The 22,639-nt window shown below is 44.2% G+C and overlaps 4 protein-coding genes across 7 annotated transcripts in view; 3 read left to right on the forward strand and 1 right to left on the reverse strand.

Moving 5' to 3' along the window:
• The first annotated feature begins 133 nt into the window (after positions 1-133).
• Positions 134-2,255, forward strand: rbx1 (ring-box 1, E3 ubiquitin protein ligase). The gene is made up of 5 exons (XM_030090173.1): positions 134-263; positions 1,360-1,438; positions 1,532-1,602; positions 1,732-1,817; positions 2,116-2,255. Exons 1-5 carry the CDS (start codon positions 186-188, stop codon positions 2,126-2,128), a joined length of 327 nt encoding a protein of 108 aa, XP_029946033.1. The 5' UTR covers positions 134-185; the 3' UTR covers positions 2,129-2,255.
• A 1,935-nt stretch (positions 2,256-4,190) lies between these two features.
• Positions 4,191-8,798, reverse strand: st13 (ST13 Hsp70 interacting protein). Its single transcript, XM_030090138.1, has 13 exons — positions 8,778-8,798; positions 8,539-8,678; positions 7,614-7,662; positions 7,385-7,469; positions 7,124-7,197; positions 6,857-6,923; positions 6,679-6,763; positions 6,473-6,583; positions 6,267-6,369; positions 6,037-6,153; positions 5,919-5,958; positions 5,466-5,554; positions 4,191-4,782 (listed from the first exon to the last, which is right to left on the reverse strand). The coding sequence occupies exons 2-13, from the start codon at positions 8,646-8,648 to the stop codon at positions 4,648-4,650; spliced, it is 1,065 nt and encodes a 354-aa protein (XP_029945998.1). The 5' UTR covers positions 8,649-8,678; positions 8,778-8,798; the 3' UTR covers positions 4,191-4,647.
• A 388-nt stretch (positions 8,799-9,186) lies between these two features.
• Positions 9,187-18,458, forward strand: xpnpep3 (X-prolyl aminopeptidase 3, mitochondrial). Of its 2 annotated transcripts, none has more exons than XM_030090137.1 (12): positions 9,187-9,245; positions 9,767-9,880; positions 12,788-12,910; positions 13,030-13,217; positions 13,311-13,530; positions 13,981-14,165; positions 14,255-14,317; positions 14,728-14,841; positions 14,931-15,016; positions 15,266-15,449; positions 16,967-17,087; positions 17,338-18,458. In XM_030090137.1, the coding sequence occupies exons 2-12, from the start codon at positions 9,814-9,816 to the stop codon at positions 17,502-17,504; spliced, it is 1,518 nt and encodes a 505-aa protein (XP_029945997.1). In that variant the 5' UTR covers positions 9,187-9,245; positions 9,767-9,813; the 3' UTR covers positions 17,505-18,458. The 2 variants fall into 2 exon arrangements, with proteins under 2 accessions (XP_029945997.1, XP_029945996.1); XM_030090136.1 differs by lacking the exon at positions 9,187-9,245 and adding an exon at positions 9,528-9,655.
• Positions 18,459-20,319: 1,861 nt separating this feature from the next.
• ep300b (EP300 lysine acetyltransferase b) overlaps positions 20,320-22,639 on the forward strand; it is a 29,500-nt gene continuing 27,180 nt past the window's right edge. For 2 of the 3 annotated variants that reach the window (XM_030090400.1, XM_030090403.1), the window contains exon 1: positions 20,320-22,423. In XM_030090400.1, the coding sequence (XP_029946260.1) occupies positions 22,330-22,423 (94 nt within the window). In that variant the 5' untranslated portion in view covers positions 20,320-22,329. The remainder of the gene's footprint in view (positions 22,424-22,639) is intronic. The other variant, XM_030090402.1, reaches the window with a different exon arrangement.

Here is a 22,639-nt window from a genome sequence, read left to right on the forward strand (position 1 = left end):
GAGTTTTGAATTTTGTCTTAATTTAAACAAAAACAAAGAAAAAAACAACAACAGATCGCCACACGTCATTTACATGGCATAGTACATTTTTTTTTCTCATAATACAAGCATAATCTATAATTCTCCACTCCTCCTTGCTGGCGGATGCCGCTGTATTTCTTCCGGTTGACTCAGATTCGTTCACGATGGCTGCAGCTATGGATGTTGATACGCCGAGCGGCACCAACAGCGGAGCCAGCAAGAAGAGGTTTGAGGTCAAGAAGGTACGGTTCGGCAGAATAACTCGGTTTGAAGCTGTAAATAAAAGTTACGAATCGTTAATAATCTGTCACCGCCGTCAATTGGCCGCTAACCAAGCCCTCGGCGCCTCTCCAGTTAGCTTCTAGCCTTTAGCATGCTAACGTAAGCGCTAAGCGGCTTGTAGCTCGTAGCAGCCGGGGCATGAATTAGCACTTCTGCTTTCGCCGAATAAAGTCAATAATCTGTCCTGATATTAAAAAGAACACCATGTATTTTGATCATTTACCTACAATCGTTCAATGTTTACTTAATCAGATGCCAAACGCAGCGATTAATGTAGTTCAGCTAAGTTAGCACAGTTGGCTAAGAGGTGTCACCCTCCATATACAATTTACATGACAACTCTTATTACTTTATTTTTAGCTTATTGAAGTTATTTCTCAACGTCCTTCAATACCTTGAACTTTGTGCTTTTTATTTCGGTTTTTATTTGTCAAAAGTTAGATGGCCACTTTTTTTTTTTGATAAGTTTGTGTTTTCCTTTATGTTGACTGACCTAAATATTAATTTTAGAATTTCCGATTTTACAAAAACACTTTTTTTTCCTCATAATTCATTAATATCTGTTTTAACATTTTCGTCCAATCAATTACGAAATTACATCTAATAATAATAATAATAATAATAATGTCAGCACATTGCATTGGGAAACGACTTGTAAATAACTGTTTATGACAATAAAAGTTGAATTATAGTTATTATTGGCCTTCTGTATCACTCAGAGCTGGTCTCTTTTTTCAGTCAACATGGTGAAGATGAGATTCTGCAGACTTCACACAAAAAGCTCCATCCACTCATTCTCACAGATACTTCAAAACAGTATAAAAGATCTGCTCTCTTTCTGATATACATGTTTGTCAGTATACTTAGATTGTTACTGTTTGGCCTTTTCCTGTCCTCCTGCAACAAATTAGACACGTTTTCATCTATCAACGGTGTAACCTTGGGTGAAAAAGATACAGTGTTATGCAGTGTTTTAAATGTGTTGACTTGTTCTGCAGCACAAATAATTCTTTTAAGGGAATATGAGAGCTGATGTTTTGACTGTGTCCTCTCCAGTGGAATGCTGTTGCACTCTGGGCCTGGGACATTGTCGTGGATAACTGTGCCATCTGTAGGAACCACATCATGGATCTCTGTGAGTTCACTCAGACATGTTATGGAGCTAAATATTGGCGTGTTTTAATAATTTGTCGAGTGATGTTTTAACATGTTTTTGTTCCTCCGTCAGGCATAGAGTGCCAGGCCAATCAAGCTTCTGCCACCTCTGAAGAATGCACTGTGGCCTGGGGTGTGTGCAATGTGAGTGTGACATGTTCCAGGATTCTATTTTTATATGTAATTATTTATTTATTTTTACATGACTGTTTTGCCGCCCTGTGCATGTTGGGTGATAATCCTCATCAGTCAGGTGTCTGCTCTCTTCCACAGCATGCTTTCCATTTCCACTGTATCTCTCGCTGGCTCAAAACCAGACAGGTGTGTCCCCTGGACAACAGGGAGTGGGAGTTTCAGAAGTGAGTTCATTTCAATATTTGCATATTTGTGACAGACAACAGTTCGATTAATTTATTATGTCTGGAAAGGGAAAATTCTGATTTCTTGCTTAGCTAATTTGTTCAATGGATGGAAAACTACGTTGTTGTATACATTTTTGTAATGTCCTGATCAGGATTTTCCCCGATTGAAAGATAGTAGTGTTTGATCTTATGAAACTGTATGTAGAATATTGTTTGAGTTTATTACACCTTGATTCGTTTGATATGAAGTGAATATTTCTTCCTGACAGCCCACTGTCTTTTTGTTTTTTCCCAGATACGGCCATTAGGTCCATCACTGTCCACAGATTCTTGGCTTCTCTACTCCCCAGCTCTTACAGTACTGGTTGTTTTACGCCCACGTCTTTGTTTTGTTCATATGTCAGTACATAAATAAACTGAAATGTTGTCACAAACGGCTCGTTTCCCCTCGTGCTGACAGTCAGATCTGCTCCCTCCGGCTCTGAGCGAGGATACGGCTTCACATCTCACCGATTTTTTTTAAAACCGCAGTTTTGTGATCAAACAGCGATGCAGAGCAGCAGACATTCGCCGGGTCGGATCAGCGGGAGCCGAGCCCGAGCATGTGTTAGTGAGCAGTAATCCTCTGCCTGAAAGGCAGATGTTCAGGGTGGATTAAGTAGCCTGGTGACCGAATCTGCCATCAACCCTGATTCAAAAAAAACCCCACCGGGAGGGAACCAAACAGCTATTTAATCTTTAATAACAGGCGAAGCTTAGAAACTGTTGAAATGCTGTTTATTTAAGCTAATTCCTTGGTTTGGAATTTCTGATCATTGAGGCATGACAGAATTCAATCTGAAATAGTGTTATTGTGAAAAAGTTCATTATTACATACAACCCCAAACAAAAAGTATGGAATCACCAGTCTTGGACGAGCACTCACTCTGATATTTTATTCTGTAGAACAAACTCATATAAAAAAAGCATGAAACAATCGTAAGGTCATTCCAAAGTGCAACATCTTGGCATTCAGAAACCCTAAAAGAAATGAAGAAAAAACATTGTGCTGGTCAGTAAATGTTACTTTAATAGAGCAAGTGCAGGGAAATAAATATGGAATCACCCAATTCAAGTGGATTGGCAGGAATCATGGCTCCGACAAGAGAGATGTCTCTTGAGACCAAAAACAGGATTATCAAACTTCTTGAAGAAGGTAACTCTACATGTATGGTCGCCAAAGATGTGGGCTGTTCCCAGTCAGCTGTATCAAAGATCTAGACCAAAGTCGAGCGTCAAGACAAACAACTAAAGGCCATACGTCTCGAAAACAGAAAATGCACAACAAGACAAATGAAGAGGAAATGGGAGGAAGCTGGAGACAATGTATGTGACAGAACTGTGAAAAATCACTTAAAGGAAATGAGATTTTCATACAGGAAAGCTAAAAGGAAACCATCGTTGACGGTTCAACAGAAAAGAACAAGACTGCAATGGGCTAAGGAGAGTTAGTCATGGACTGTGGATGACTGGATGAAGGTTATCTTCAGTGATGAGTCACGAATCTGCATTGGACAAGGTGACGATGCTGGAACTTCTGTTTGGTGCCGTTCCAGTGAGATTTACAAAGGACTACCTAAAGAAAACATCAAAATTCCCACAGTCCGTGATGATATGGGGCTGCATGTCAGGCAAAGGCGCTGGGGAGATGGCTGTGGTTAAATCTTCAATAAATGCACAAGTTTACATTGACATTTTGGACAGCTTTCGTATCCCTTCAATTAAAAAAATGTTTGGGGATGATGAAATCATTTTCCAAGATGACAGTGCATCATGCCACAGAGCAAAAACTGAGAAAGCATTCCTTGGAGAAAGACGTACTTTCACAACACTAAAGGTATGAATGGCTCAAATGTGATTAATGTGCCTTTGTTCAAAATCTATTTAGCAAACTTTGTATGGACACAATCATGCCACAAATGCTTTCCTTACAACTTTGGCACTATGTACAGGAAGTTAAACAAGTCACTACCCAATGAGATGGAATGGTGCAAGAGAGAAATCCAACAAACTGTTTTTATTCACGAGTAGCTGTATTACGAAATTAAGTCAATTATATTCATACAACATAGAATTCTGGCATTTATAAAATTTCAATCAGGATCATTAGTTAAACTACTCAAGTTTTGATTTACAAATGACTTTATATAGAAGATTTTCAGATTGAGAAATAGGAATTTAAGCCTGAATTTCACTGCAGAGTCCTGCACTGTGACATAAAACTCTGAATGTGAGGATAAATTCTTCTAAATTGTATTTTTCTGATTCGTAGAACAAGTTCAGTCCTTCAGAGTGTCAGCATAAACATTAAAAGCAAAGAAAATCAACAGGATCAGTTCTGCAGCAACAAAGGTTTTTATTATTGAGAATCATTACTCCATCAGGGTCACACATTGTCAGAACGTCTGTAACAACAATTCAAAAGTGCTGAAAATTGTGTGTGAGGGATCTAATCACAGAAAAGAAACGAGAGAGAGAGAGAAAAAATAACAGTAGCTAAACCGTTAACGCGCCTGGAGTGTTTGTAGAAATGTAGCATCTTAAAGCGGGTTCAGAAGTGTGGACCTGTGGGCAGAGCTTCGTCTGCGTCCCACTCCCGAACCGTCGGCTCTTTGAAATACTGCTAAGTGCTAACAGGCCGATTAAGATCGTTAAAAAAAGTAGCCCAGCTTTCTACAACACACCCGTTCCCCCGTCACCACCCGCGGTTTGAAGTACGACACAGTGAGGAATTTGTTGAAAAGCCACGCCCTCCACGGCGTTTCTGTCCGGGGCCCTCGCCGCCGCCCTACGGCTGCGGGGGCGCTCCGAACTTGGTGCTCAGCTTGGTGACGAGCGCCATGATTTTGGGGTTGTTCTGGTACTTGGAGATGTTGGACGGGTTCTGCGCCACGTCCTGGAAGGCGGCCATCACCTCTGGGTCCTGCGGCGGGGGAGGGGGAAGACAGAAGTCACCTTCACTTCCTGTGTGCGTTTCCCAGCACCAAACGCTTTAAAAATAGACTCTCTGACAACTTTCCTTCTCTGCACGCGTGGGCGTACGGCTCAGATTCGTTCTGCCATCGCAAATAAACACCGAGCTCTCACTTCCTCAACACACACAATAAAACCGACAACATCTTGTTCACAGTTAGACTCGTGATGACCGAGTTCCTGACAGGTTGAATCAAGTTAGCAGTTACTTGGAACGGGAGAGTTACAGGAAAAACAGGAAGAAGCACATTTTCACAATTCCTCAAGTATCAAAATGAAATTAAACCCTCAGAAGAAGGGTTATTTCTCTCCTTCACTTTGGTGTGCCGAATTAGAGCCTCTCGCAGGCCGGGTTTGGCCCTCCGGCCTTATGTTTGAAGCCACTGTGGCATTGTGCTCATTCACAACAGTCCAGAAAAATAAACAGTTTTTTTTTTTTTTTTTTAAATCCCTGCGATCCAACATCAGGATAACACAACTAAATCCGTCTGTGCTGCACTGCCAAAAACTGCGTCCCTTCTTTTAAGATCAACTGTCTGGGGCTTTTAGAATAATTTCATTCTAAATCGGGAACAACCCCTTCAAAGATGCGAGTCTGTAGGTCAGAGGAGTTGGAGCAAGCAGTTGAGTCACCTTCATGGCGTTGAGCAGCTCGGGATCTTTCAGGAGTTCTCCCAGCCCGGGCATGCCTGGAGGATTTCCACCTGGGAATCCGGCCGCGCCTGCAGGACAGCAGAGACAGGTGATCACTACAGTGCTCATTCTTAATCCTGCCTGTTCTTCTGGCCGGTGTTTCTACACTAAACAGATCACGTCACTCATCTCTATCCGGTCTTCAGCATAATTCACACAGCAGTGAACAATATTGAACAAAAATTACATCAAATGATGAAATGAGGACAAATGCATTCAGTGCAGCAGCAGTCCTGCCTGTTCCTAAAACGACATTACTTCAACAAGGAACTGAAGTTTATTTCTCAAGTGTTTTCACATTCAGTTTCAAAGCAACACCAAGCAAGAGATCAATACAGTAACTTGACATCTGATCCCATCATGCAGTGCGGCGGCCTGCTTCTGCTCTCCTACCTGGAAAGTATCCTCCTCCGAACTGCCGCGCCTCCTCTTCCTGTCAGACGGAAACAGAGCGCATCAATAATAACTCTGTTTGAGATTCTGACAATTAGAAATCCAAACGTGAACTCACCCTCTGAGCACGTGCGTGCTCCTCTCTGGCTTTCTTTAGCCTCTCCTGCTTCTCTCGGAGCTCCTTCTCTTCCCTCTTGCGCTCGTATTTGCGTCTATGCTCCATGATCTTGTTGGCCTGAAACGAAATGGGGAGGACGATGAGCGCGACGTACCGCCATCTTCCATTTCCTGCACATGCCGCTCTGATTTAACATTAAGAACCTCCCCCTCTTCTTTCGGGGATCGTACCTTTGGCTGCACCTCCTTCAGCATCGCGCTGGCGTCCTCGTCGTAGTCCAGTTTGCAGGCTGTGGCCAGATCCTTGGCTGCCTCCTCCCAGTGACCCAGCAATCTGCAGCAGGAGATGCACACTAACGTGAGATCACCAAACAACCAGATGGGTCAGTGAGGAAAGAAACAATTATTCATTTAAATCCTTAATGCGTGGCTCCTACTTGTGAGCTTTCCCCCTCCACTTGTAGGGCTGTGCAGAGTCTGGGTTGATGCGGATGGCTTTGTCACAGTCTCTGATGGCTGCGTTGGGCCTCTGCATCCGAATGTAGACGCTGATGAGGAGAGAAAGAATGGTCACGCTCCACGCCGCTCAATTAGGTCGATTAGGTAAGACTGCAGCCGAGCGTCCGCGAGCCGCCGCTCTCACCTCGCCCTCTTTGCGTACAAGATGGCTACGCAAGGATTCAGCTTGATGGCTTCAGTGAACAGATCCAGGGCTTTCTGCAGTTCGCCTGTGGAGTGGATGAGAGACGTGTGCGCTCATGAAATCCGATTCAGGACAGCTGCATGCGTCTGCACGCACTGCTCAGAGTCTTCTGACACACCTTCTCCCAGAGCACTGATGGCCTCGATCTTCTTGGAGTCGGCCTGGTCCATCATCTCCTCTGTGACCTGAAGCACAGACACACATGTTAAAACGCAGCCAGTCTGGAGAAGCAGATGAATGAGAAGTAACTCTGTACTTTTTCAGGGATGCACATCTAAAGTTGATCTTTCTGATCTGTTCAGTATAACGTTCGTCCTATGGCTGATATCTAATGTTGAAGCCAATATCAGATGGTATAGAAATAATACACTGTTGTAAATGTTACCTCAACATTGTCAAGGTCACAGAAATCATCTGGATCAATCTTGTCAGGCTCAATCACTCCTTCGGTGTCAATTTCTGAAAACAAATATTCCCCAATGTGTTCCAACAAACAATTTCCAGCCATATAAAAATATATTTAATAGAGTCTGATCAACTTGACAGATTATGATTGTGACAAATATTTATAAATTCAAAATGTGTTCATCTAAGTACCAATATATACTCAACTTGAGAGCAGGAAAGTTAAAAGGACACACGGTACCTATTTCACTCTCCTCGCTCTCTGACGGCGCAGAAGGTTCAGGAGGTGAAGCGGCTGATGGGGGAGGACCACAGGGGCAGCCACCCTGCCAGTCACAGTCAATTCATTGTTTTAGCGACATCGTGATTTCCTCAGTTTGGTTTTGTGCAGGAATGAAACAGGACAAATTAAAAAGTAAAAGAAAAAAGTCTGCAATGATCAAATTGGCATATAAATACTAAATTATCACCTGGCATGAACCCTCTGCTTTAGGTGGGGGAGGGATTGTAGCTCCCATGCTGCAATACAGAAGGACAGACAGCAAGTAAGCCACACAATTATCTTGACTTTATACAGGCTTTACTGTTGGAGGGGTAATGCATTCATAAAAATGTGTTCGCATTTAAGCAATAGCCTGCAGCCTGGGTTTCCCTTGACTCATGCTCGACGGTTTCCTGATAAGCCAAACACACTTTTCCTTGTCAGTTTAGATCTCCACTGAGCACGCTTGTTTCATCCACAGAACAAGATTAGCTTTTTTGTTCTTCCTAAGCATCCTTCCAACAACGTTTTCACACAAATCCTACAACACACACAATTTATGGGCTGCTAATGTGACTTAGTCAAATGCTGATGTGTCACAGACTGATAACACAAAAACATTAAACATATAAACTAATCAATTGACTGCCTCGGTGTAAATATTGCTAGCACCGTGGTTGGAATAAGTGTGTCTGACGAATTTTGATGGTCCCATGTGGTATGTCCTGGCTTCATCAACTTGTATTGAAATGTTTGTGGTTCTTTTGGAGGTAAGAATATGTGCAAATCTCCTGATGTTCATGGTCCTAAACACATGCTTCCTGACTGTCCTTTCCACTCAGAGGGAAGTACAATCAGACCCATTCATCTCTAAACCAGTTACTTCCTTGTAGCTTCCCCACAAAGATAAGCTGAGTCACTGCAGAGTGCCCTTGCAAATGGATCCAAGTACTAACAACATGACACACATTTTTTTTTCCCCCCAAAAGGAGGGCGGGACAAGGCACGTGCTTGGCATGTCACTGACATGTCCTTGTGACAAAATGAAACTGTAAGAAGTCTCTGTTACACCCCCCCGGACATCTGATTGGGTTCAAAGGGCTTTCAGCTCCAGTCTCCTCAGGTGCACTGACCCCAGCAGCCAGGTCCGGAAGAAGCCCATCTCCGGGAGGTGCAGCACGCTGGGATTGGACTCGCACATCTGCACGAAGCCCTTGAGCTCTGCCAATTTCCGTGGATCCATGCTGCTGTGTCACGTCCAGCACACGGAGCGCTGCAGACACAAACACACAGATTATAGCAGAACACCGAGGCCAGGCGAGGCTTTTGTTTACGCGATCCGCGGCTAACCCCGAAGCTAACCCGTGCGAACCTGGAGGGATATAAACGAGGATGGTTCACTCCAATGCCCTCACAAATAAAGCACAGCATTAAATTCAAGCTCTGCAAACGAACTACCCATGCACGGAACGCATCGGCTGATAATTCAAGAGACCGAAACGCAGAAGTTTCTGGAAACGTGTTAATCGCCCCGTGACGCGATGACAGTTTGACGCATGATAACCCTTCAAGCTAACTGCAACACGGGCCGTGATTAATTACAGAGCAAAAAAACATTAAATCTGTACACGTGCTGTGCATATTCATTAAAACACACCTGATTTAGAATTTACCGTGTAGGCAAACGTGAAAAGAAGCCACGGAAGTGCGGTAGCAGCGGAGTTTATTCTCCTCTACACTGTTTCACTGAGACTCGCGTCGCTCTGGCCTTTTCATTCAGGCAGCTTTCAGGACAGCCCTAACGAGAGAAGAGAAATATGCCCTCGGCTCGGTCTGTCAGGTACAAACTATTTCGTCTTCACATTTTCCACATTTTTCACATTTCAAGAGGTAACAACCTGTTTACAATTTTATAGAGTTACTAGGCAATTTCATCTAGCTTTATTTTATAAAATTATTCGTTTGTTGTTGTTATTTATTGAATAATTTCCTCTGATACGCCATCATATTAATATGATCTGTAGATCAAAGCTACGAAATAAATAAATGAATGAATAAATAATCAAAAAATACATACATACATCCATACTGTTTTTATAGGATTAGGATTAGGTTATGTATGTAACATACATACATATAAAAGTGTATGATTTGAGGCGGGGTGCCTTCGCTTTGCCTGTGAAACAAAACTCGGGGATTCAGTTGCTCCATTCCGCGTGTCTTAAACATGGAAGCAGTGATCTAACGAGGGTAAGCAGAGGAGAGAGACCTGCCTCACGAGAGGACTGCTATTTACAGTGAAGTTTATGAACAAACTGTACCGTGTGTTTGTAACCGTGCCTGTGGCGTGTGTGAGTACAGAGGGACGACATGCTGTGAAGTGACCGCAGACCAACAAAGAAGCAACAATGTTGCGATCTGCTGTCAGGCTGCTGCTGCCCAGGACCAGGACTGGAGCTGAGACCTGGACTGGAGGTGAGACCCCCTCAGATCCTTCACAGTCCTTACAGAGTACTGGATAGAATCCGGAAAAGCTGGATCAAATTGAGGAAAACATTACATATTTAATCTACCACCTGACATATGTACAATGCCAGATATCAAGGGCAGAACATTTAGCTTTTATTTGGAAAACATTCACCAGTAAATATAAATGGTTGTTAAGATAGTGTGTTTATTTCCTCATGTTGCATTTGTTGGCTCAGTTAATGAACTGTCTTTGCAAAAAGAATACATGTGACTTAATCTCCCATTGATGTAAGATGGACATGTGACCTTCATAACATGGTTTCCTTCAATGATTCTTCAGTGCATTTAATAAGCTCTTGTACAGAGTTGCAGGTAGATGAAGATGAAGGTGTAAAACTAGACAATTGAAGTGTTCCAGTTATTACGTAGTGTTTTATCAACATATTCAAGATTTTTTACTAACCATGGAAAGCATGTATTGATCTCAAAGTGAAATCAAGAGAACAGCTGATCCAAACCGTGTCATTCAAAAGGAAAATTGAGTAAAGTTTTACCACCATAAATTGTCTAAAAGCCATGAAGCAATTCCATAAAAATGCCTCTCAGCCATTGAAGATCACACCTGTGCACAGTAAACAAATCTTCAACTTCAAACTTAATGCTGCTCAGTTGAAGCTACAGGTAAATATTGTTCAAAAACTCAACGTTGTTCTCTGAGCCGAAGCTCATTTAAAGTGAAGTACTGCAAATGTAAATGATTCTGTGACCAGATGTAGTGGAAATCACATCCTCTGTGTCCTGTACAGGAACCATCTAACACAGCAAATGGTTGAGAAGTCAGAATCAGAATATTTATTGTTATTGTCATTAAACAACAAAATTACGTTTGGAGCATCCATACAACAGAATTGGTATAAAGTGCAAAACCTCCCATAAATAAATATCATAAATAGCCCAGTGCAAAAACCCCACAATAATAAAAATAAAAACTATATATAACCCAGTGCAAACAAAGACATAACCGATGGGGAAGAAAGGTCACGGGAGAGGGGGTGGTGAGTAGTGACGTTCTGCAGCTATGCAAACCGTTTCAGATTTATAGCTGGTGGATATGGTTATTGTCTGTAAGAGGTGGGGGGGTGGGGGTGGGGGGGCAGAGAGGGGAGGGGGGCAGAGTTGAGTAGCCTCACAGCCTGTGGATACAGACTGCTGGCCAGTCTTGTGGTTCTGGCCTGTATGGACCTGAACCTTTTCCCTGAGGGCAGCAGGTGGAAAAGGTGGTGAGCGGGATGGCGCTGGTCCCGTATGATGTTGCGCACTCTCCTCAAGCAGCGGGGGGAGTAGCTGGTGCTGATCTCAGGGAGAGTCGTTCCGATGATTTTCTCCGCAGCATTCACCACCCGCTGGAGAGCCTGCTGGTCAGCCTTAGTGCAGCTGGAGAACAACACTAAGAGCCCATATGTCAGCACACTATTGATGGCACAGTTGTAGAAGTTCACCATCAAAGGTCTGGGGATACGAGTGCTCCTCAGCTTCCTCAGGTAATAGAGGCGTTGTTGTGCCTTGCCCACCGCAGTGGCAACATGGTCCCTCCAGCACAGGTCCTCAGTCAGTGTTACTCCCAGGAATTTGAAACTTCTCACCCTCTCACCACATCGTTGCCTATAAAGAGCGGTTGATGGTTGATGCATTTTTTTCTTGCGGAAATCCACCACAATTTCCTTGGTCTTCTTGGTGTTTAGAGCCAGGTTATTGTTGCGACACCATGACTCCAGATGTTGCACCTCTCTCCTGTAGTTATTCTCATCGTTGTTGGAGATAAGTCCGAGCACTGTGGTGTCATCGGCAAACTTGACGGTGAGATTGGTCACTGAGGAGGCAGAGCAGTCATGGGTGTACAGGGTGTAGAGCAGAGGGCTCAGAACACACCCTTGAGGGGTCTCGGTGTTGATGACAAGGGTGGAGGAGCTGTTTTTGCCCATTCTAACTCTCTGTGTGCGGTTTGTTAGAAAGTCCACAATCCAATTGCACAGGGTGGTATTGAGTCCCAGTTGGAGGGTTTTGGACCGAAGTTTGTACGGCCGGATGGTGTTAAAAGCCGAACTGTTGTCCACAAAGAGGAGCCGTGCATAGGTGTTTTTATGCTCGAGGTGCTCCAGAAGCGCGTGCAGCACCGTAGCAATGGCGTCCTCCGTTGACCGGTTCTCTTTGTATGCAAAAATGGTGTAGGTCCAGTGATGGCGGCAAAGAGGCTTTGATGTGTTTAATGACCGGTCTCTCCAGGCATTTGGCAGGGATGGAGGTGAGAGCCACGAGTCTGCAGTCGTTCAGCCAGGTGACGTTGGACTGTTTTGGGAGAGGGATGATTGTGGAGGACTTGAAACAGGCGGGGACCAGTGAGCAGGACAGCGAGATGTTGTAGATGGGGGTGAAGACGACGTTTTGCGTTTGAGTTTGTGGAATGGACTATTCACGAATTCATCCATTTTCTAGACCACGTTACCCAGATCACTGTTGTGAGGTGCAGCAGCCAATAGCAGCCGCATCGATCCGTCACAGGGAAAACACAGAGAGACAGTCACACTCACACAAACAACTACGTAATTAAGAGTCGCCTATTAACCTCAAAGAGAAAAGACTACCTGTAGAAAACCCGCACACAGAAAGAGACCCTCGGTGCTGAAAGCCAACTACAAATGCATGTTTAAACAGGTTTTATTGTATTATGTTACATTTCAAGAACTGTTGACACTCTAGAAACTAGAAAATAAAAAAGCTTTATCATAATGTATTTTAATGATCTCCAACAGGTTCCTTGTTGCATTTTTTCCAGTCGTTTTTTTCCTATGCAATGTTTCACATAGGATCTACATGCCCAGACATTTAATAAAACGAGTGTTTTTTCATCCGCAGGATGTTCCTGGTGTCCATGCAGAAGCATTTCTGTGAAACCGGGAGGTTTAAAACCAAAGACGGTGCCTGCTCGGTACCTCGGCCAGCCCAGCCCTTTCACCCATCCACACCTCATCAAACATGGTGGGTTTTGTTTTCAGAGAGCAGATGTTTCTGTTGGAAGCAGGGTCAATTCTCCTATATTTCATATGTTTTTTTTTTTTATGGAGGAAGGATTCACGCTCCCTGTCTTTGAACCACAGGGGAGGTGACTCCAGGGCTGAGCCAGACTGAGTTTGAGCTCCGCAGGCAGCGGTTAGCCTCACTGATCGAGGCTCAGGCGGACAGGCTGGGACCCTCGGCCTCCTCCAGCACCCATGTGGTCGTCGTCCTATCCCATCCAATTCGCTACATGTCCAACGACATCCCTTATAGCTTCCATCAGAATCAGGTGATTGTCTGAATAAAAAAAAAAAAAAAAAAAAAAAAAGAAGAAGAAGAATCGAGAAATCTCCCTTAAACCTGCAAATCAAATGTTTCACAGGACTTCCTCTACCTCACCGGCTTCCTGGAGCCGGACAGTGCCTTGGTGCTTTACGGGAAGGGTCGGCCAGACCAGGCCATCCTGTTCGTCCCGCGCAGAGATCCGGGGAGGGAGCTGTGGGACGGGCCGCGCTCGGGGAAGGACGGAGCGGTGGCTCTGACCGGCATCGAGAGAGTTCACAGCACGGAGGAGCTGAGCCTCGTGCTCAAGACCCTCAAAGGTAACGCAAGGGTTAAGATCAGAATGGAGGCGCCGCAGAAGTGTCTACACTCAGTGGGGGTTAAGATAATAACAGTGGACGGTGCATCTTTAATTTCACACTGGGGGTGAACAAAAATAATTTAACAGCTGATGCAAATGCTCCGGAGGCTGAGTGGCCTTTTGGCTTTGAATGCTTTAGGAATATTTGGATATAAACAATCTTTAAAGAAAGAGTAGATGAATGAATTACTTTGCTTCAAACTTTATAATTAAAGAAATAGAAATGTTCGAAAACAAGTAGGCAGCAGTGAAAGATACCCTCCTGCTTTTTCAGATTTTTCTATATTAATTTCTAACAATATAGATATTATCATAGTTGGTATGGTGTAATAGTAGACCTTGATGAACAAACGATTGTGGATTAAACCTAAACTTCTCTGTCAGCATCTCCTCTCTTCTGGTCTCTCAGGCAACGTGTTGTGGTATGAAAGCTCTCAGCCGGCCCACCCTCGCCTCCACCAGACCCACCTGTGTCCCGTGCTGGAGTCTGGACCCACGCCGCGCTCCGTCAGGCCCCTCATTCACTCTCTCAGGGCGCTGAAAAGCCCGGCGGAGGTGGCGCTCATGCAGGAGGCGGGTCGCATCACGGCACAGGTCCGTCATTTTATTCTATATCAGATTGTTTATATCTTCACTTTGCCAAAAGTAAAAAAACTCAGAACAGCTCTTCCTGAAATCCTCAGGCTTTCAGGAGGACGATGGCGTTGTCTCGAGGGGATGTGGATGAAGCAGTGCTTTTTGCAAAGGTGAAATTTGTGCTTCTTCATCGATCTATATCTTGTTATATTGTTTAAATTGATTCATTTAAACCACAATTAAGTAGAACAAAAGTGATCAAATATCAGTATGGTAGAATATTGCAATCAAAAGTCATGCAAGTCTGTACTTTCATTGTGTTTTTAGGTGAACAAGGCTGACACCTTAAAACTGATTGAAGTGCTGAAAACAATAGATAACGTGCCTTATTTTTAAAAATGTATGTAATCCTCACCATGCTTGAAATCCTTCTTGTTTTCCTTTGGATTTTATTCTGCTTTAATTCATAGAAGTAGTGAAGTTTGAGATATTTTGATAAATCCATTATTATTATAATATTATATTATAATACGTTGATATTGCAAACTAAAAGTTTTGTTCTGTCATGTTGACTTTCCAGTTTGACTTTGAGAACCGGATCCACGGTGCCAACTTCCTGGCCTATCCTCCCGTTGTTGCTGGAGGGAATCGAGCGAACACGCTGCACTACATAAATAACAATCAGATTATCAAGGTAACAACTGAGCACGATGCGGCCGCCACATCAGAGAGCGCTAATCATGACGACTGGCGGACACCCCTTCATTTTTCTTCTCCTCTCAGGACGGCGAAATGGTCCTGCTCGATGGCGGCTGTGAATACTTTGGCTACGTCAGTGATATCACTCGGACCTGGCCAGTGAATGGAAAGTAAGTTTGATAAATATATTCTTGGAAATATACTTTTTTTTTGCATTGCTTCACTGGCTGCATATACTGTGGCTGGAGATCTCATGTTGCTTATGGCCATGTGTGCACGTTTTTAAATTTGTTACTTAATGAACGGAGAATACAGTAGGAATAAAGCATTTCTTCGTTTTGCATTCATTTTTCTGTCCTCAGTTCAGTCCCACTCTATTCCATCACATTTTAACACTTTGCTTTCCCCGACCCCGTCAGATTCAGCCCCGCCCAGGCTGAGCTGTACGAGGCGGTCCTGGAGGTCCAGCACTCCTGTTTGTCTCTGTGCTCCCCGGGCGTCAGTCTGGACCACATCTACAGCACCATGCTGGCTCTTCTGGGACGCCAACTCAAGCGGCTCGGCATCCTCAAGGCCGGTACCAGCGATGCCGACGTGCTAAAGGTAGGAACAAAAAAAAAAGGACAGGTTATTTCTGTGCTGTGCACCACATAGTGGGTTTAAATCAGTTTTATAGCTGTGGAATTGTCAAATCATGTGAAACGAGAGAGTGCTTCTGCCCCTTATTCCAAGACAACTTCAAATTTCAGTATCTGTCAGTTTAATTACTGTGTTCTGCAGAACTCAGAAGATCAAGTTACAAATGTGTAAGACACCGGCGAGTCCTGTCTGTGACTGTACGATGTTAACACAGAAGGTTTCTGAATGGTTATGAATTTTCTACATGTCATGTGGTATTGAGTATTTGTGCCAAACCATCAGCAATGACAGGTTACAAGTTATAAGTTGAGCATGACTGAAATCAAACAGCCGCTCAGTTTTAGTGATGAATACTCAGTTCAGCTCCATCTGATAGAAACAAGAAATCAATGTCCAACATGTCTTAGACCTCGATTCAACGATTTCCTTTATTGAAATTTATACAGAAGGCTTGGTTGAAGAAGAGATCATTAATTTAATTTATTAAAATACACTTTATTATCCAATTCATTTAGTATTCCATATCAGTCACAAAATTATCCATTAATTACCAGCTCAAATGCCTTTTAAGGTACTGGTGCAGTAAAAACACTAATTCATTAATTCGCTTCACTTTTGTGTTGGTTACTGATATACCACCATGCTTCATGGTTCCCAAAGAACGGATCATTCTTTGCACTTGTAAATTTTCTGAGACGGACATCAGGTCAAGGTTCATATTCCAGTTGTGGCAGGAAGTTCAGCTCTGGTGCCAGTTATAATGACTTCCTGTGGTGATTCCTATAAAACGGAACTAATAAAAAAAACCAAAAAAAACACTTTCATAAACCATATAATCATAGGGCGATCCAAACATTTGAATCATATTTACATGCAAACATTTAAGTTGACGATGTTGATATCTTTGTGGTGTTTTGAGATTTGTTTTTCCAGATAACAGTGTTCTTTCTCTTGCCCCTCAGTTACACTCGCTCTGCCCTGATCTGTTTTTGTTGTTTCCATTTTGTAGCCCTGGCTGTATGAAAAATAATTTAACCGCTCAGTTTTTGTGAATTAACCTCTCGGCCATTTTGAAATTACAGAGTATGACTGCACAGTGTGAGTAGCAGTAGTTACATGTATGTTATGCACGTTGTTAGAAACAATACATTTCAGATGTTATTGTGCTGCCCTAACGTAAAGCATAGAGTTATGTTTCCTTTTTTTATTCGCTGCATTTGTCTGAGCACAGCAGATCTGATGTGGGCGATTCATCAGAGTTGCATGTTGAAGTTTTTCTCACCTCATTTTTTTGTCAGCTGTTCAGTTTTGGTTTGTAGAAACTGTTTCGGTGAGGCTCACACTAAGCTTAATTCAATTCAAGACATCACTGACTGTGTCATGCAGTCAGTGATCAGCAATAAACAGGCCTCTGCTTCAAAACGACCGGCAAACTTACAAAGAACGGCTAAAACTGAGACTTTGCTTTTTGTTTTTCCAAGGCTGCGAGGCGGTACTGCCCCCACCACGTTGGCCATTACCTGGGTATGGACGTCCACGACACGCCCGAGCTGTCCCGCTCACAGCCTCTCCAGCAAGGCATGGCCATCACCATAGAACCAGGTATGAGCAAAGGCCCGCACGTGTTGGATCATTGCAGGAGGATTTTTAGTCCCCATCAGTTTGTTTACAAGCATACTGAAACTTGATCTTTAGACCAACACTACTTGCAGAGTGCAAAGGGAATTAATGCATTTCATTTCAGCCGGACCGAATAAAACGAGTGAACACACCCTTGAACGATCCTTTGCAATCACTTTTATGGCTCATGCAGCTCCTGCTTTCATCAATCTCCCATCTGCGTCTGTCGCAGGGTTATACATCTGTGAAGATAACGAACAGGCGCCGGAGCGTTTCCGCGGCCTGGGCGTCAGAATTGAGGACGACGTGGTGATCCGGGATGAGGGGGGACCGCTCGTCCTCTCCTCCGATGCCCCGAAGACCCTTGCTGATGTGGAGCGGGCCTGCGCCCAGAGATAAAACAAGGAGCGATGGAGCGGCCCAGTGAGCCGCGACGTACACGAGTGTGCCGTGCTTTATGGTCGTCTTCCTGGTGACGATGTTATCAAGCTCGGGGCCCGGGCACATGAAGAACGGGAGCGCACCGTGAGACTTTCAGTCTCATTAAGGCCTGAACAATTAAGGTAATGGGATGGTGAAATATTGTGAGCGTTGCAGATGTTTTTACAGTCAACGTTGAAAGACAACAGAAAAAAAAAAAAGGTCCATATTGTTCGACAGTAAAGTTAGAAGTTCTCAGCACACGCTCACATGGTCACAGCTAAAACTTGATCAAAACAAAATATTTAATTAGAAAACCAACTGTCCTGTGATCTTTCACTTGTAGTTATGGAAACCTCTTGCAGAGTCTGGGAAGGTTTAACTGTGCGTGAATTAATGATGTTACAGCTGTAGAGCTCACCCCCTGTCCAAGCTGCAGTCGGCAACGGCCTCCTCAAACACGGAGAGACAAATCATCAAGATAAGCCGGTCCTAATCATGCGCAGCATATCTCAGATCGTCAGTTATCAGTGAGTGAAATATCTAACTGATTTTATACCAAATGATAAGTTCACTTCTTAACACAGATTCACATTTTTTAAACTTCAAGTTCTTCTTTTTTTGGGGGGGGCGAGGGGCTTTATGGCACTCAGAAAAAGGTCTTCTACACACAAAAATTTAAACACCAATGGCTGAACATATTGTACTGCTGTATTTGTAGCGTTATTGAATGAGGACGGACCGTTCCCAAACAGCTGCTCCTGATACTGCTGGAATGACGGTAATGGCTACAAGAAATTTTTGTTCAAATATGAGCAAAAGTGGTGGATTTTGTGTGCTGGACTTTTGTTTCTCCAGCTGCACAGTGCCTCGCGATCCATTTAAAAGTATTTGATGTCTAAATTTATTAAAATGTTCTTTCACAACCAATAAATGGAGTTTGTTACTGAGTTCATGGTATGTACATTGATTATGCTTTTGGTGACTGCATGGTGGAAGTTGCCTTTAAAATACAGTTTCAAGTATTTCTAAGGTTATGTGCTTACATATGCAGAGATGTGTCTCTTTGACTGGATTGCACAATCATCTTTCAGTTATTGGCACTTGTCCTCTGACAAAAACACTGGATCATTGTGTTTTTATGAGCATCTGTGTTTTAAGGGTCATTTTCATTGACGTCCAGGTTTACACATGCAGCTTTAGTCAACCCTATCTGACTTCGTTCTCCTGCTTGTTGAACTGTGGTAGTTGTCTTTATTTAATCTCCCTGGCATGTTTGTTTTCAGCTAAATGCTTCAAAACTTGGTTTCTGTTCAAGGTTTGAGGCCTGTCTGTAGGGAGTTTGCATGTTCTCCCTGTGCACATGTTTCCAAGAGCACTGCAGGTTTCCAAAAGATGGGACGGACTGGAAACCTATCCAGAGATTTAAGCAGAGTCAGTTTTTAATGTATATTATGTATGATGAGAATATCATGGAAGTCATGTAAACATTTGAATGGAACTGCAACATCGGTGCAGAAGATACCCATTCTTTTTTCCAGCTCCCATCTGTGGTGTCAGGAATTTTGGTTGGGTGCCACATTTTTCTGAAGTGTGTTTCATGACTTTTTGCATTGGACAGTATCATTTAAGTCCAACGAAATAAATGGAGACTATAGTCGGCAATTCTGTGCACATTTACAAGATGATCCCAGCTTATGCTGAGGGAAGGTTGCAACTGATTAGTGACAAACAAATACAAATATGTGTGTGTAATTTTTGATTCTGTGTGTCTGTTTGCTCTGTGAGGTACATGCAGTCTTTCCAGGGTGTACCCTCGCTCCACCCACAGCCAGCTGGGATTAGTTTCAGCGCCCATGTTGCATAGAAGTCATGTAGATGGATGGATGAACTGGCAGGGGTGTAGAAATGTGGCTGAGGTCATTTAAGGGGAGCATCCATCCATCCAACCATCTTCATCTCACCAGTGTATGGCAATCATTACAAGATCTTTTCTGATATATATATGTGTGAAGTTTGGGTGTGTGAGCGCCCTCCAGGCCCTCTGCTTCAGTCCCATCACCTAAAAGCATGCAGGGATGAAAGAGGCTGATCCCTCCCTGCACTGTCTGGGATGGACTCCAGTTCTACAGTACAGAAGATGGATGGATGAATTACGGTGACCGTGGGTGAGGTCATTTCAGGTCACCACAGTGTTTTCTCGCTCTCGCTCAACCTCTTCACCTTGTCAGGGACATAAAGCCACAATGCTTCACCTCCTGATCCTGTTCTGAGCTTTGCAACATGATTGACCCGTTTCATTCAGCTCTTCCGTCACAGTCCTGCGCTTGGTGGTCTTCGGACCGCTGGAGTAACATGTCTCATGAAAGTCTGCAGTGGCTTGGTCATGTCTTCGGGATTCTGTCTTATACAGTTTTAAGTTGAGTAGAAATTGCAGATTTTATGGAAACATCTGTCATGGAATAACCAAACAGCAGGCCTGGAGTGTACTGACTGGGGAAGGATGGGAATTAAATAAAGAATCATTTAATAACTGAAACACAGAGGAGCAAAAAAATGACTAGTAAGCAAAAAAAGTGGGACGCCAAGGGTGAAAAGTCGATCTCCATCACGGCTCTGATTTCTGAGCGGTGGAGCTCCACTGTCCCCTGCAGATCGAAATCGGCACGGAAAAGCACGGAACCGGTTTCCGGACACTCCCGAACACTCACGAAGACAAACCTCCCCTCTTCCTCCCTCCCTCCCTCCCTCCCTCCCTCCCTCCCTCCTCCTCCTCCTCCTCCTCCTCCTCCCCTTCACGCCTAATGTTGCTGTACCTCAAACCCTCCCCCCGTATCAGAGGAGTAGAAACAACAAGCCGCCATTTTGTTTGTGCGGACAGACCGTCAGAAACAGGAGGAGATAAGCGAGAGAAGGAGCGACTCCGGCAGCCGACGGTAGCCGCTCCGGGACCCGCCGGGGGAAGAAAGAGCGGTCAAATCCTGCCCGTGCGACCCAGCGAGAGCCAGCATCGCGGGGAGGAGGAGGAGGAGGAGATAAACCGCCGGTGGAGGGAGGAAGAAGAGGAAGAAAAAAAAAAAAAAACTCCGACTCGGTGACATATATAAATATTAAATACATATATGCGTGTGTGAATGCATGAGAAGGAAATACTCCGAGAAATCCGAGGAAGGGGGTGTTTTGCGGAGCGGAGAGACGGGGAGGAGAGGCGGAAGAGAGCGGTGTATCATACCGAGGAGAAAACCTGCGAAAAAGGGGGAAAACAGCAACATGAAAAATCATTATGTGTCCGTCGCGGAGGAAGGAAAGAGCCCGCATAGACAATTATATAAATAAATTGCTGCCGGGCAGAAGGGAGAGGTGGAAAGAAAGACGGGTCTGAAGCGAAGGGGGGCTTTCACCATCACAAAGAGTCAATGAGAGGATTTTTGTCAACCCGAAACATTTAAAGGGGGGGCTGTCAACATTATTGTTTCCGCTTTTGGAAATAGCCATAATTTCTCTGCAAATCGCCGTCTTTTTTCTTTTTTTTTTTACCTACAAAACCACATTGTGCTCTTTTTGAGCTCTCTCCTCTTTTTCCCCCCCTCCTGCTTGCGATCAAGACATCCTGTAAAAGCAGGTAAAAATTTTTTGAGTGTCTTCTCATGCTTTTCATCGTCATCATCTGAGATTTGAAGTGTTAAAAAACCCCCGAGCGGAGGAGGAGAAGGAGGAGGAGGAGGAACCTCTACGGGAGCACAAGATAAGTAACCCAACAGACCGTCCTCTGCAAATATAAAACTAATTGGATCAATCTGACCGCTCACTGATTGGCAATCAGCGCTGCGATTGCCTGCACGAACTGGAACGTCAGAGAAATCTCTCACATTTCCTGCAGATCTTCTTCAAGGAGCCTTTTCTTCGTCTTTTTTTTTTCCTGCAAAGGGACTGCATCAACCAAATGTGCAATAAATAATACGACTCCCCTCCTTTCTGACCCAGTGCCTTGCATGGTCCAAACACTTAAGTGCACAGTTTAAAGTCAGCATGCAAAAGAAGAGAAGTCCTGCACGGAAACAAACACCTGCGCTAGTTTTTACCTGAGTGAGTGCAAGTGTTTTCATCTCTCCCTGCAGAACTGTTATGACACTATTTATTCAGTTAAGCCAATGCAAGTTCTCAGTGTTGCACCTGAGAGCACCGCCAATGCTTTAAGTGCATTTTAAAGCTGCACACCGGTTCACTGCCTTTTTTTTTCTCTCTAATCCCACTCTTTCTTGCATTGGAGACAGCAGTGAGATGTCTGGTCAGGTGAGAGAAATGGTCAATGCAACTTAGGATCTCAGAACTGTTGCACGAGTGAGCGGCTTCTCGGAGGTGCCTCGGGATCCGGATTGCCATCGCGGAGACTCCTCGCCCCTCGGAGCTGAAGTTAAAAGGCTTTCTCCGCCGGCTATGGCGGACGGCTCGGAGGACGGGTCTTGGGACGGTTCGTGCGTCGCAGAAGAGGCTACATGAGGTTGTCAAGAGGGCCGCTCGCTTGCCTTTTTCGCCGACTCCACCTTCCCACCTCCCCCTGTTCAAATCTGCGAAGAAACACAATCTCCGGCAGGGGAGGGGGACTGATAACTGCAGAGGGGGAATAAACCGAGAGGGAAGAAGTGAGGGAAGAGTTCCACACTGCCGTCCTCTCCCCTACCGTCCCCCCCGAGCGGTGGGGGAAACGTTTCCTGACGGGAGAAGGAGACGCAAACCAGGGAAGCAAAGTTTGCCCTCCGTGGATCTACACCTATTTTTTTTTTTTTTTTAATTCGTCAAAAATATGGCCGATAATGTCCTGGAGTCCGGCCCGCCTTCAGCCAAGAGGCCCAAGCTGTCCTCTCCAGCACTTTCGGTGTCTGCCAGTGACGGAAATGGTAAGTATAACGCATGCATTACTTTGCTGGATAGAATTTATTGCAGCGTTGTTGTTGTTGTTGTTGTGTAAATGACCGGGTGCAGGTCCTCGCCCGTCCCTTGCAGAGTTGCACTGCAACTTCGTCGCTTTTTTTTTTTTTTTTTTTTTTTTTGCACAACCGAGAGCTTTAAAAACGTCAACAGCATCGCTTGCATGGCGTGAAAACTGTCAGTCT

This window comes from Salarias fasciatus, chromosome 4 (genome assembly GCF_902148845.1).
Source record: "Salarias fasciatus chromosome 4, fSalaFa1.1, whole genome shotgun sequence".
NCBI lineage: Eukaryota > Metazoa > Chordata > Actinopteri > Blenniiformes > Blenniidae > Salarias > Salarias fasciatus.

Excerpts from the sequence above, each read along its gene's own strand:
- rbx1 (XM_030090173.1), top strand. The coding sequence starts at position 186 with ATGGCTGCAGCTATGGATGTTGATACGCCGAGCGGCACCAACAGCGGA. Across the intron at positions 264-1,359 it reads AGAGGTTTGAGGTCAAGAAG|TGGAATGCTGTTGCACTCTG; the intron begins GTACGGTTCGGC and ends TGTCCTCTCCAG. Across the intron at positions 1,439-1,531 it reads GAACCACATCATGGATCTCT|GCATAGAGTGCCAGGCCAAT; the intron begins GTGAGTTCACTC and ends TTCCTCCGTCAG.
- st13 (XM_030090138.1), bottom strand. The coding sequence starts at position 8,648 with ATGGATCCACGGAAATTGGCAGAGCTCAAGGGCTTCGTGCAGATGTGC. Across the intron at positions 7,198-7,384 it reads GAGCGAGGAGAGTGAAATAG|AAATTGACACCGAAGGAGTG; the intron begins GTACCGTGTGTC and ends ATTTGTTTTCAG. Across the intron at positions 6,154-6,266 it reads TGAAGGAGGTGCAGCCAAAG|GCCAACAAGATCATGGAGCA; the intron begins GTACGATCCCCG and ends ATTTCGTTTCAG.
- xpnpep3 (XM_030090137.1), top strand. The coding sequence starts at position 9,814 with ATGTTGCGATCTGCTGTCAGGCTGCTGCTGCCCAGGACCAGGACTGGA. Across the intron at positions 9,881-12,787 it reads AGCTGAGACCTGGACTGGAG|GATGTTCCTGGTGTCCATGC; the intron begins GTGAGACCCCCT and ends TTTCATCCGCAG. Across the intron at positions 14,842-14,930 it reads ATAACAATCAGATTATCAAG|GACGGCGAAATGGTCCTGCT; the intron begins GTAACAACTGAG and ends TTCTCCTCTCAG.